Here is a 12,350-nt window from a genome sequence, read left to right on the forward strand (position 1 = left end):
AATTTTTTCGGCTCGTTTAACAGGGGGGTGGTATATAACTGGCGGAAATCGGGCATTGTCTGTTGCTGAAGTTGTCGAAGAATTGGCGAAATTGGATTCACCTGTAAAGCCTTGTCAGTCAAAAGCAAAAGTAACTATAACCACGGACTGTAAATTTTAGAGGACGAGTAAAGCGTAGCCTTCCCCTGTAGAATTTTGGTTTCCCCGAGCATCAATCACTTCGAACTAGAGAGAGAGAGTCCGTCAAGGTCATTTGTACCACGCATAGAGATAGACCCCCCCCCCCCCCCCCCCGCATGTTATCTGGAAATCTGGCCGACCGAAAGACACGCGCTTTAGTTTTTTTTATGACCTTGAGCGACTCCCGTCAGCCTGATCGGTGAACGGGGCGTAAAATACCTCGGGAATACCGGTCCTCTAAAATTTACAGTCCGTGCTATAACCATGCTATAATTCGGGCAAAAACCGAAAACCCGCTAGAAAACAAAGCTGCTGGACCTCACTCGAAGAAATCAAGATCGGGTCTCCAAAAACGTACAAATAAACCCTGCGACGTCACCATTGTAATTTGCCTATTGATAAAAAACGGTAACTGTCATGGCGGCCACTATTAACACTACAGCTGTGACGTTACAAGTTTTCAAAATCGTATCAGACGACAACGTTATAGTTTTTCGACTTCAGAATCTGTCACTTTGTTTTCAAATTTAGGATCTTATAGCTAAAAGGAAAACGGTTCAAACATATTTACCTATCAAGTTTTATGTTTTGCGACGTATAATTTATTAAAACACTGGTTAAAATATATGAAATAGATTTTAACAGGGCTGCAGCTTCGTAGTACATTATTGTTCGTGAGGGGGTGATGGGATTATTTGGGAAAGGGGAAAGAAACATGCAAGACTGCAAGGGGGAGCCTAGAGGATTGGGATGTTAAAGAATCCGTTAAACGTCAAATTTTAGGGATAATGGTATATAAAATATTTATTTTAATGTTTCAGTTTAATATGATTCCATATTAATATTCTCGATGCTTATTATAATAAATTAATTATCTAAAGGGTGGTGAAAGTTTCTAGGAAAAAGCAAAGTGCACTTGAAAATGCTACAAATGGCTTAGGCTTAAAGGCTATGTCTTAGCCCGGCCGCCCAGTTTTCTTCAAAGCGAGAAATGTTCGAATTTTATTGCTTTGCTTTCCGGCCAATTTCTACTTTTCTAGGGAAGTTTAAGCGAAATCAGAGTATCTCAAGGGTAAATTTTAATTTTTCAACTAATTGCTGCGAGTGCTATTGCAACTAATTTGCTAATTTGAATTTCAACTTTTAACAGCTTGAATTTTCAACTACTACACACTGTTCAGAGTTTCAAAGTGGTCGAAATGGGTGACCTGCAAGCCACTCTAGAGTTTATGGTGCAACTTCACAGGTTTTTTAATGTTGACCTATTTCAAAGAGGGTAATGGAAATTTAAAAAATTTTGCGCAAGTGTGTTTTGAGTATCTAAAGTGTGTTTCTTGAAAACAGATTTTATCAAGTGAGAGCCTCTTTGAAAGTGCCACCTAAACTTCCTGCAAAAGTTGAAGTTAGCCTGCCTAAAAACAGCTGTAAATAAAAATTTGATCAGTTAACGTGGAACGTTTTATAAATATATTATTTATTATGTTATATAGCTTGCGCTTTAGTTTTTCCTGCCTGCGTTGTCAATGGAACGGCAGTTAGCAAAACATTCCAAATATTGTACAAAAATGAAGAAGTCTTTCTGGATGACATTATATCTTTCAAAACACACATTCTTTTAGAAGGACATAAGGTATGAATAGGTTTCACATTAATTACAAATAAAGTTGAATTAATGATGTAAAAACTTTAGGTGAGAGATTCATTAGTGAAAGCTGGTATTCAACTAGTTGTTGAATTATGGTTTACAGACCAACATTTTGGGTAAAATTTTCTAATATTAAATGCAAGTGTAATATAAACAAAAGAAAATTTTAATAACAACATTTTGGTTTCAGCCCTGATCATCATAGTTCCATTCAATGTGTCAGTACCCGCGTTTTACAACTTCATTTTGACCCTTCTCGTGGTCTACATCATCATCTTCCAGTTATGTTTGACTATTTTCATTTATCCGTTGTGACTGTGACTATCCATTCAACCCTTTTAGCCCTTTGTCAACCATATCTCAGGTAGTTTTTTCAGTTTCTTTAGATTTGTAGAACTTTTATATAAATATTTTCCCATCAATAGCTTACAAAAAGCCCCCAAAACACCATTTGCTTCCAGCAGTCCTCGTCTCTCTTCAAAGAAAGCCCACTTTTCAAGTTTGGAAATGTTATTTTTTGGAAATCAACATATTGGCCGGGCTCTTCCTCCTGTTAATCGACTCCATCGTGGTCATCTTGTTCATTGGGAGCTTTGTAGTCTACTCTTAGCCGCTCACGCTAGTCTCAGGAGAAAACTTAGTGAATATATGAAACTTCTTCCACCGTGGCAGCAGTTGAAAATTGGTAAGTCGATTTTAAGTATCAGCATCTATTATACCGTATCAAGGATGACACTTTGTCAATTGGCTTATTCTAGCGATGGGCCTAAACCAATATGATATTGTTATCAGTTACTATATCTCGATTCTGCTGATTAATCGGTTCGAATCTAAATTACCATTTTTTCCTGATATTAAAAAAAAACATAATTAAAAGTTTATTATTAGTGTATGTGGCAGATGGTGCCACCTAGGAGGCAACCCATCAAAAGTCATGTATTTTCTTGTGTTTAGGATTCATTGGTTAAACGCTTTAGTGCCTACTGCCATCGGAAGGGAAAAATTTGGGAATTGTTTTACCTCCCGCCTGTAAAACATTCAGCATAAAAGCTTGTCCAATGAAATTTGTACACAACTCTGCGTCAGCGTGTTTAAAGGCTAGCTGCCTTCTCCTTGTGTTTGTTACTCCTAGGTGCCACTAACCTTGACCTTTGACTTTGATAATTTATTGGAAGATATCGGTAATGGTAGAAATCGGTTAGATTTTAGTATCAGTAATAATCGGTATAAGTAGATATTGGTATCGGTAAATTCTTAAAATCAGTATCTGTTAAATTACGATATCGGCCAAGAATAGCTTATTCCTTCTCTTTTAGACTCTGCCGAGTGTTTGAACAATCTTGAAGGGCTGAGCGATCTTGCAAAAGTATTATTTTCTTGTGTTACTTCTATTCCTGTTGCGAGGTGAATTAACTTGAATTTGGGATATAGGAATGTCAGAAGCTAATTGAAAAAACAAGTACCCCGTCTTCTTCAACTTGCTCTCTAAATTTGAAAGATCCTTTAGCCTTCTATAACAGCGCTAATCTGAAAAGCATCCTAAATAGCTGTCAAGATGAAGAGGAATTGCTAGTATCAGCCAATAGTGATATAGCCCAGCTTTGCGGGGCTTTGGTTGTCTTATGGCAGCAATTTTTGGAAGTAGTGTTGGGAAGAGAGAAAGTTCTGGAGCATCTTGCTAAGCAACATCATCATCAACGGGTTAAAAGGTTTTCAGAAGCGTTCTTTTTAATAGAGAGACCTAGAGAAACGGCTATGCATCCTTGTGAAACTGGGTAAATAGTAAATTTTTATTAAATTTAACATTATACTATATTAATCTTCTTTTTTTTTAAATAGAATGATGATATATCAAGATGTAACTGAAGAATTAAGACGCTCCAATTATTTAAATCTTCTCCCTCCTTTGGAAGTAGAATCTTTAGATCTTGATGGAGATTTTAATACATTGCCTATAATATATGAAGAACATTACCAAGAAACTGCCAGAAGTTCTTCCTTAAGTCGCAGCTCTCGTAAGTGTGAATAGTGAAATCTGCGTTTGTTACTATGTGTGCTTTGTATTTATTTTGTCATTTTAAGATTCTACGGTCAGTTTATGCGATGTTGGATTTATGCTTGAAGAATCCAAGTCATCTAAAGAATCTTCTAGAGCTTCTCAGGCTAGAAGCGAATCGCAAAGCAGCGCAGAATTGAAAACAACCAGGTCAGATGAACCAAGCCAAATTCGCAGTCCATCTATCGTATCTTTGAGCGATGACTCCCCAGTATTTTCTCCTATTTCTAAAACTCCCTTTAGTTCCTCAACCTCTAGTAATATTTATTCGTTTCAACAATGCACTGGTAGTAGCGGAACAGGCGCTAATAAAACATCGCTCAGGGAAAAATTCTTAAACTCAATGAAATTTGACATTGATTATGAAAGGGAAGAGTACAGTGTTACACCGTCTTCCAAGAGGCATAATAAATTGGCTCTGAGGTCAAAGATAAAGATCAGAGCCAGAACGGCAAATTTCTTGAAACAATTTCGAAAAGGTGGTGGATGCCATCATGGAAGACATCATCATCACCATCACCACCACCACCAAAATGGAAATAGTGTTGTTCTCTTAGGTTTTAAAAAAATTGAAAACACAAAAATATCAGCTTCCTGTCACGAAAGACTTTGTAAAGCTCAACCCTTATCATTCGAGGTTGGTATGAGGCATTCTCTGAGCACACTTTCCGTTGTTGGAACTTTGAGTTATGTTGCGGAGAGGCAATCATCTTTGCAGAGCAGTGAGTCTATGCCAGACCTAACTTCGACAATACCCCCACCCCCTCCTCCACCGAGACCAAGGTTTTTAAGTTCAGAATTGGGTTACCCTTGTAATGGACAAGTGAAAGCCAACCATAATGTGAACAAGGAATTTGAGAGAAGAATTGCCAGAGCATGTTCAGAATTTATGCTTCAACCCGCAGAGGAAACGATACATGGTGGCAGTACCTCCTCCCTGGCAATTTTAAGAGAGAAGCTTAACTCAAAAAATCAGTGTGATGATGGTTTGAGGAATTCTGGTAAAAGAGATAGGAAGCTTCGTTCAAGCTCTTTGGGCAGAGCGGAAGCCAATCATAAAGTTCAGTTTTTGAACAGAGCAAAAATCACTCCTCCGAATGTGAACCCTGTTGAACAAGGTCACATTTATGAAGAAATTTGTCCACCTTCTCCACCTGTTCAATTTAGGGACCAACCCAAGAAGAATAATTATGTAGAAAAACCCTCGACACCCTCTGCCAGCACCATAGTGTGTAAATCAGACTCTGAAGATTTGCCAGCCACTAGAAAATCTCCTCTGCCCAGCCCCAAACCAAAAACAATGTCTCGAAGCCCATCAGTCTCAGAACCAACTGTAGAAAAGTTTGAAGAATGCCAGGGGACTATGTTCTTTCCAAAACCACCTCCAGGGTTCACTGAAGATACTTCTAACAACCAAACACCACCTAAAGAGGAAAAGAAGGAAGAAACTGTGGCTACGGTTATGGCACCTGTGGAAGATGCTAGTAAAAAAGTGGAAGACAGTACTGATGTGATAAGAAAACAACCTGCTAAAGATTCTCTGATTATTCCCCCGCCTAAATCTATGTTATCCCAAGGTGAACTTGATAGAGTTCGATCAGAGTAAGTTATGCTTATATCTTAATCATTTTTACTTACAGTGCTAATATAAATCTCTAGTCTTTTAAATTACAGCTTTGAAAAACCACGGTCTCAAAGTGTGGAAAGATCGACGAAACAAAAACACGTCCGTAGGATGTCGTATTTTGAAAGAAAGTGTACAATATTAGAAATGTTGACTGATATGTCAACTTCTGATCCGGATGATTATTATCGTCCGGCTTATTGCAACGGAAGCCCTCCTGAACACTACAAAAGTAATTCGTCTTCTGTGTCAAACTGTGATCATCATCAGAGGAGTCAAAGCTTAGCTACTACCTCTCTCTGGGATAATAGTCTCGATGAGAATTCACCGAGTCTTCGTAGAATATCTGCCATAGGCGCCGACATGATTAGGTATTAAGAACTCTCATTCTTTAATCTTATTCCATTCATAAAGTTTTAAGTAGAATTTAATTTTTCAGTTTTGTCAAAGCAAAAGAAGAATTTCGACAGCAGTTAGGATATCCTTGGTTGTGGTATAGGTAAGATTTATTTTAAAGTATTTCTGTAGCATAGCTTCAATAGTCTTATTTCTTTCAGTGATTTCCCTACCCTAGCGTCTGTGGTTCCCTATTTCCAATGTGATAATGACCTTCGTGCCTTTAGTCCGGAAGGGCTGCATCTCATTGTTTGCGTGCATGGGTTAGATGGTAATTCGGCTGATTTAAGACTAGTCAGGACATACCTTGAACTTGGATTACCCACCGCAAATTTCGAGTTTCTAATGTCAGAAAGAAATCAAGGGGAAACCTTTGACGACTTTGAAACCATGACAGACCGTTTAGTCTCAGAAATAACTTATCACGTTGAAGTTTACGGACTGAATCCATCTAGAATTAGGTAAAACCTTTTGAATATAAACATTGCATTTTAATAACGTAATTATTTTATCAGTTTTATTGGTCATTCACTGGGCAACATCATAATACGCTCCGCTCTAGCACGTCCCGAAATGAAACCATTTTTGGGTCTGCTTCATACTTTCATGTCACTTTCTGGGCCGCATTTAGGAACATTGTATAATAACAGTGGGCTCGTGAATATGGGTAAGCTAATTGTTTTTATTATTTGCCGAATGAATTAAAAGTAAATTGTTGTAAAATAGGCATGTGGTTTATGCAAAAATGGAAGAAAAGTGGATCTCTCTTGCAATTGGCTATGAAAGATTCTCTCGATCCTAAAAATACATTTTTATACAAGCTTAGTAAAAAACCAGGAATGGAGTTTTTTCGCAATGTGTTATTATTTGGATCTTCTCAGGATCGATATGTACCAATTCATTCCGCTCGAATCGAGCTATGTAAAGCGGCAGTCAAAGATAACTCTTCTCAAGGCAAGTTCAATCTGACAGTAATTTTATTAGGGTATAACTAATTTTGCTTTTACAAAACCATCACAGGTAGTTGTTATCGGGAAATGGTGAACAACTTGCTTCAGCCAATTATAAAACGAGCTGATGTACATTTTGTACGCTACGATGTTCACCATGCTTTGCCCAGCAGCGCGAACACGCTCATTGGTCGAGCCGCTCATATAGCTGTCCTCGATTCTGAACTATTTATCGAGAAGTTCATGGTAGTGTGCGGCTTAAAATACTTTGCTTAGGCTTGTTCAATTAACTTTGCGCAAAAGAATTCGTACGCATCATCAAGGAAGTGAGAATGAATGTTTGACACTATTTTATTTTCACTATTTATAGGTATAGTTGGAGCTAAAATAAGGTTTTAGAGCCTAAATTTTGTGCAATACCTGCTAAGTGGTTTTTCTTTATTCCTATTACAATGTGATGATACCTACATTTTAAACATGACAAAGCTAAAGCGGTTTGCATATAAACTGCATTTGCACTTATTTAAATCTGTAGATGTTAGTGATTTTGTTTCACTTCCATTAGAATGAGCTTTCTCTTGACATAATTGAAAATATTTACAAATGATACTCATTGCCTCTGCGGTGAACTTTGTGGTTTGCCTCTGTTATATTTTACCAGTTTTAAGTTTATATTCTAATATGTTTTTACGTCAAATAGTTTTATTTTATACACAAATATTTTTGTTAAGAAAACAAAATTTCCCACAAATATCGAATAACTAATGTGTAACAGTATTCTTTCAATGTGCACTCGCCCTTAGCTTATCTCGTAAGGCGTACAAAATTTTAATTCCCTCTGCCTGCCTGTTGCAATTTCCAAAAAAACTGCTGGAACATTGGCCATAATAACTGTTAACTATTTTACCTTTTATGTGTTGGATGTATAAAGTTTTAGTGAAAAAATGTACCTTCTTTCTCTGATACGTTTTTAATTGTAAGAATAACGTCATTGCTCATACATGTGTGTGTCTTAGTAACGATAGGTTGCGTGTTAAATAATCGCGTTTTTAGAAGATGCCTCCCTTTTACTAGAGACCTGATTCATTTTGGTGCCATATTTATTAACTTAACCGCCAATTCTTTTAATTAGTATCTAAATAATATTTTAAAGCAGACAATATTCCAATTTTTATAAACCGACTCATATCCGAAGCTCATCCATTAAGTATCCATTTTAGATAGTTGACCATTGCTTTGGAAGACTATCTTTACTCAGAGAAAGAAGTTAAACATTTTTTCTACAATATTTCAATTAACGGTACTATATCACTAATTAACATTTTCAGAATGGTTCTGTAAAAACCACTAGTTATAATAATATAACCATACAAAACTACAAAGGAAAAAACTTTTATACAAAATATTTAATTTAGAGGTTAAATTGTAGAATATAATTAATGAAATTATTTAACTTGAACCTAAATACCAGAATTTTACACCTCAAAATATCATATAATTATATTTGGTATGGACATACATTACCATTCAAATTACATAGTTCTTATTCAAGAGCTCATGATACAGAATAGTACATCCTCATTTTTAATAAAAAGAAATTGCTTATTAACTATAATAGTTAAAATAACAAATATGTAATATTAATTACTACTGGGATTTTATTATTGGGGACGGGACTGTTATAGGTAAATTTATAGTAACAATCGTTTTGTACAAAAGATCTATTTAAAAACTGCCGCTTCTGGGGGGAGGGGTATAGATTTCCTTTTTCCTTTTATGTATATAGAACCTGTATATAATACAATACTTAGTCTAGAGGTATCGTATGTACAGTGTAATAATATATTTTATTTATTACAACTTTTCTCTATTTCCCAGATAAATTTATTTTTCATTTTAAAACAAATATAGGCCATTTGTGAATAGATTGAATCAATTTTAAAAAATACGCGTAATTGAATTGCCCTAAAATTTTTATTATATTAAAAACTGGTGTATCTTTAGACTACTAAATTTGTTTTTAAGGAACCATGGCTCTAATTTGGTGCAACATTTCGAGTCATTAGGACTGACAATCCATTCAATTTTATCAAACCCATTACTTGAAAGTCGCTTTCAAACTTTTATGAACGGAATATATAATCGATTTGTTCCAAAACAAATTCTAATTCCTAAGTTGGTCATCCTCTGTGAGCTCTATTCCAAGTGATAGAGTTGAAAGTGGGTGAATAGCTTTATTCCCATTTTTTCTACCTCATAAATCTGGCTTGAAATAATGTTGAATGAAAGTAAAATACTTAAAAATTTGTTCAATGAACACTATTATAAAAGCGTGTTGTAGGCACAAAGGAAAAATTTACTCCAAATTTTAATTTGAAGACCTGTGCTATAAATCTATTATCATTAATAATGAAATTTATTGGTATAGAATCTATTTAATTGCTAAAAACGTTTCTGTGTTTGCGAAAGTGTATAATCGTTGCCTCGTTGCCACGAGTTATAAAAATAAATTGTCAGACATGGTTTCACCTTGTTTTCTTCAATTTTAACCAGATCTTCAAAGGTGTTTTTCAGCTGTCACACGTCGTTTTGGCCTTCTTAGTTGAATAATTTGACAGGTATAACATTTTGGCTGCTGTTGTTTAATATGCTTATTTCTATCATTTGGTTATAGATTCGGATATACTAAAGGCGGACTCTATGTAAAATCTGAGACGTGGCACATATATACGCTAGAGGGCGTTGAAGGTCAAAATGGGGGGTGAGGTGCATTTGGCGGACTGCTCATATGTCCGAATACCCATTGGTCAAATGGGCTGCTCATTTGGTCGACCAGAATTTTGGCTAAAAGAGTAGTCGGCCAAATGAGCTGTCGACCAGAATTTCGGCTAAAAGAGTAGTCGGCCAAATGAGCTGTCGACGAGAATTTCGGCCAAATGGACAGTCGGCGTAACGTGTATTTTGTGGTCAGCCAAATGAGAAGTCGGACAAACGAAACTCCCAAAAATGGGCGCTACAATCGAAATACATTCAAATTTCCATTTCTCAAGTTTTGAAGGTGGTGATCAATGCGCAAACAATCTTTCTCACGCATCCGTTCGTCTGCTGTCTAGATTTTTCTAGAAGGACTGACGTCATCGACCACGGTGTTGCGAGCTCGAGATTTTACAATCCGTTAGAAGGCCCGTTTAAAGAGCCCCACCGGCGTTTGAAAACTCTCGGTGAAAATCCAGTAGCTCCGCCCATTCTTTAGGAACAGTATCAGTAAATTTATTTAATAATTACATCCCAAAACGAAATTGAAAAAGCTTAAAAACAACGATTTAGATTTCAAGCTAGAGCCAGAAGTTGATAATACACCCATATCACCCAAAAATCCATCAGGTACTAAATCTGTGTTCCTGAATAACTTTTTTTTGCTATTCAATAAGAGGTACTGAAAACTGTGAAAACACGTAACTAAAATGTTAATTGTGGATGCAGTTTCTGATAAAATAAATTATCTGGAAATGCTATATGGATAAGGCTAGCTGATTATTATATTACCGGTAGGCACAGGAAATATGCTTCACTTCCCGCCTTCTTAAAATGACATTCTGATCTGATGTGACAGTTCCTTGATTAACACTACTCAATGAAAGTTTTACCAGTACCAGTTCCCAAACAAGAAAGCTGGAGATTTAAATTAAAAAAGAACTGATTAAAAAAGCACAACAATACTAGAATTTTCCTTTTTGATATTTACGGTTCAAACTAATGATTGGTATTTTGCCGTTTATTATATCAAGGGCAAAATACCAACACACCAACGTACGTCCGATTTTTATATATTTATTTATATTGGATACTTTAGACGATACTGAAGATTTCTGTGCCAAAAATATTTTGAGGAAATGAATAATGTTTTAGCGTTTCTTTTCGCCAAAATTCGGCCCGCTTAATTGTCGTAGGAGAAGTAGGATACGCGATGGGCACAAAGAAATAAATATGCAATAAAAGTAAAGCATTTCCCAATTTTATTTGGCGGAAATTGTTAAACTTGGGTAAGTTAAAATTTTACAAAAACCTTTAACATGGTCAAGGAGCAGGGGAGTGCAAGGTAGCTGCTGCCTTCAAAAACGCCAAAAACTAACTTTCCACTTGACATTTCGCGCGACTGCGGCCAAATATCCAGGGATAAAACGTTTCCTTCGACCAGAAGCCGCAAGGGCTCTTTTTAGCGCGAGCCCAAAGTCCTTCTATACGATTCGTGTGGACCCCGGTTTCAGGATACTCTGCCCACGTGCCCCTCTTCAAAACCATCTCCGAACACACGACGCTCTCGTGCTGGGGGCGAGCAGCGCGCTTTAGTCCCATTCGACCGAAGGCGGTTTTTGAGGTGTCCCATTCGACCGAATTCCGCCGAAACGTGCGGTTTTTATGTGTCCCATTCGACCGAACGCTGCTATATAAATTGGCTTTTGCTATGTTTTCAATTTAGTTACTGAAGTCGTTTGCAATGGAGCGGATAGCTAATAAAGGAGGGTATTTATACATCAATAATAATTATTTATTCCGTCTTAATCTCAAAATGAAGTAGCACTCTCCCTACTAGATGCAGTAGCTATGAATTTAGCTATGCCATTTTAATATCTTTGTACTATGCATTTATTTGAAAATAAAATGGAATGAGCATGAATTATATTTTTATCTTCACCTAGTCAAGAAAAGTAACTGAACCAAAACTGAAATAGTAAACTTAACCAACTCTAACCTAACCTAACCTAACCTAACCTAAACATGGATCTTCGATAGTACATACCTTATAAATAAAATACCAAATCACCCCGCCAATTGGGCTACATTTTAAAATTCTTTCGGTCGAATGGGAATAAACGAGCAGCGCCACCCAATTCTTGCTAATCACGATGGGCCGTCTAGCATCGTGACCTAGAGGACATATTACCAAGAAAAAATCGCTATATTCCGTGAATCCTACTATACCAGAAACGGAAAATGGGGTTAGAAAACGTTAATTTAAAAAAAAATTCATTTCCGCATTGAAATAATTTTGACAGAGAAATGTTCAGTATCATCTAAAGTGTGTTAGTATTCATCATATTAGGCTAACAAATAATTCTCTTATCTATGGATTTGTTACATGTCATTTTTATAAATCGATGAGTATAAGGAATAATCCAATATTTTTTCCCGCGCCCGGTCCCTCACGGTAACGCTTTTACCCCTGGTGGGAACATATATAATTATGGGTGCCAAGAGGCGATTAAATTAACATCCTTCAAGCAAATTGCCAAGAATTAATATTTCCTAGAGACGGGTCCTGCAAGTTACTGTTTATTTGGTGCTTGTTGAAATAATGGAAACTTTTCACCTGTAAATAGAACGCCGTGTTTTTTGCTTAATACCTCAAAAATATTACCTGTTTAAAAGGAAACAATTGTTGCGTAGAGGTGAAAAGTTTCAATTATTTCTACAAGCGCTATAGAAACAGTAACAATA

The 12,350-nt window shown here is 36.3% G+C and overlaps 1 protein-coding gene across 5 annotated transcripts; it reads left to right on the forward strand.

Moving 5' to 3' along the window:
* The first annotated feature begins 883 nt into the window (after nucleotides 1-883).
* Nucleotides 884-9,312, forward strand: LOC149936023 (protein FAM135A). 5 transcript variants are annotated; one of them, XM_090180539.1, is made up of 18 exons: nucleotides 884-971; nucleotides 1,062-1,252; nucleotides 1,331-1,456; nucleotides 1,525-1,604; nucleotides 1,671-1,810; nucleotides 1,871-1,941; nucleotides 2,016-2,189; nucleotides 2,251-2,510; nucleotides 3,142-3,191; nucleotides 3,257-3,600; nucleotides 3,665-3,840; nucleotides 3,908-5,483; nucleotides 5,541-5,876; nucleotides 5,945-6,004; nucleotides 6,063-6,362; nucleotides 6,417-6,568; nucleotides 6,628-6,859; nucleotides 6,926-9,312. In XM_090180539.1, the coding sequence occupies exons 3-18, from the start codon at nucleotides 1,380-1,382 to the stop codon at nucleotides 7,125-7,127; spliced, it is 4,230 nt and encodes a 1,409-aa protein (XP_090036665.1). In that variant the 5' UTR covers nucleotides 884-971; nucleotides 1,062-1,252; nucleotides 1,331-1,379; the 3' UTR covers nucleotides 7,128-9,312. The 5 variants fall into 5 exon arrangements, 4 of the variants coding, with proteins under 4 accessions (XP_090036665.1, XP_090036661.1, XP_090036662.1 ...); XR_016482243.1 differs by lacking the exons at nucleotides 884-971; nucleotides 1,062-1,252; nucleotides 1,331-1,456; nucleotides 1,525-1,604 and having other exon boundaries at nucleotides 1,661-1,810; nucleotides 6,926-7,177; nucleotides 8,877-9,312; XM_090180535.1 differs by lacking the exons at nucleotides 884-971; nucleotides 1,062-1,252; nucleotides 1,331-1,456; nucleotides 1,525-1,604 and having other exon boundaries at nucleotides 1,661-1,810; nucleotides 5,556-5,876.
* Nucleotides 9,313-12,350: the final 3,038 nt, after the last annotated feature.

The sequence above is a fragment of the Leiobunum rupestre genome, chromosome 7, assembly GCF_980474605.1.
Source record: "Leiobunum rupestre chromosome 7, qqLeiRupe1.1.hap1, whole genome shotgun sequence".
In the NCBI taxonomy this organism is placed as follows: domain Eukaryota; kingdom Metazoa; phylum Arthropoda; class Arachnida; order Opiliones; family Sclerosomatidae; genus Leiobunum; species Leiobunum rupestre.

Excerpts from the sequence above, each read along its gene's own strand:
- LOC149936023 (XM_090180539.1), top strand. The coding sequence starts at position 1,380 with ATGGGTGACCTGCAAGCCACTCTAGAGTTTATGGTGCAACTTCACAGG. Across the intron at positions 1,811-1,870 it reads TTCTTTTAGAAGGACATAAG|GTGAGAGATTCATTAGTGAA; the intron begins GTATGAATAGGT and ends TAAAAACTTTAG. Across the intron at positions 6,005-6,062 it reads TATCCTTGGTTGTGGTATAG|TGATTTCCCTACCCTAGCGT; the intron begins GTAAGATTTATT and ends TATTTCTTTCAG.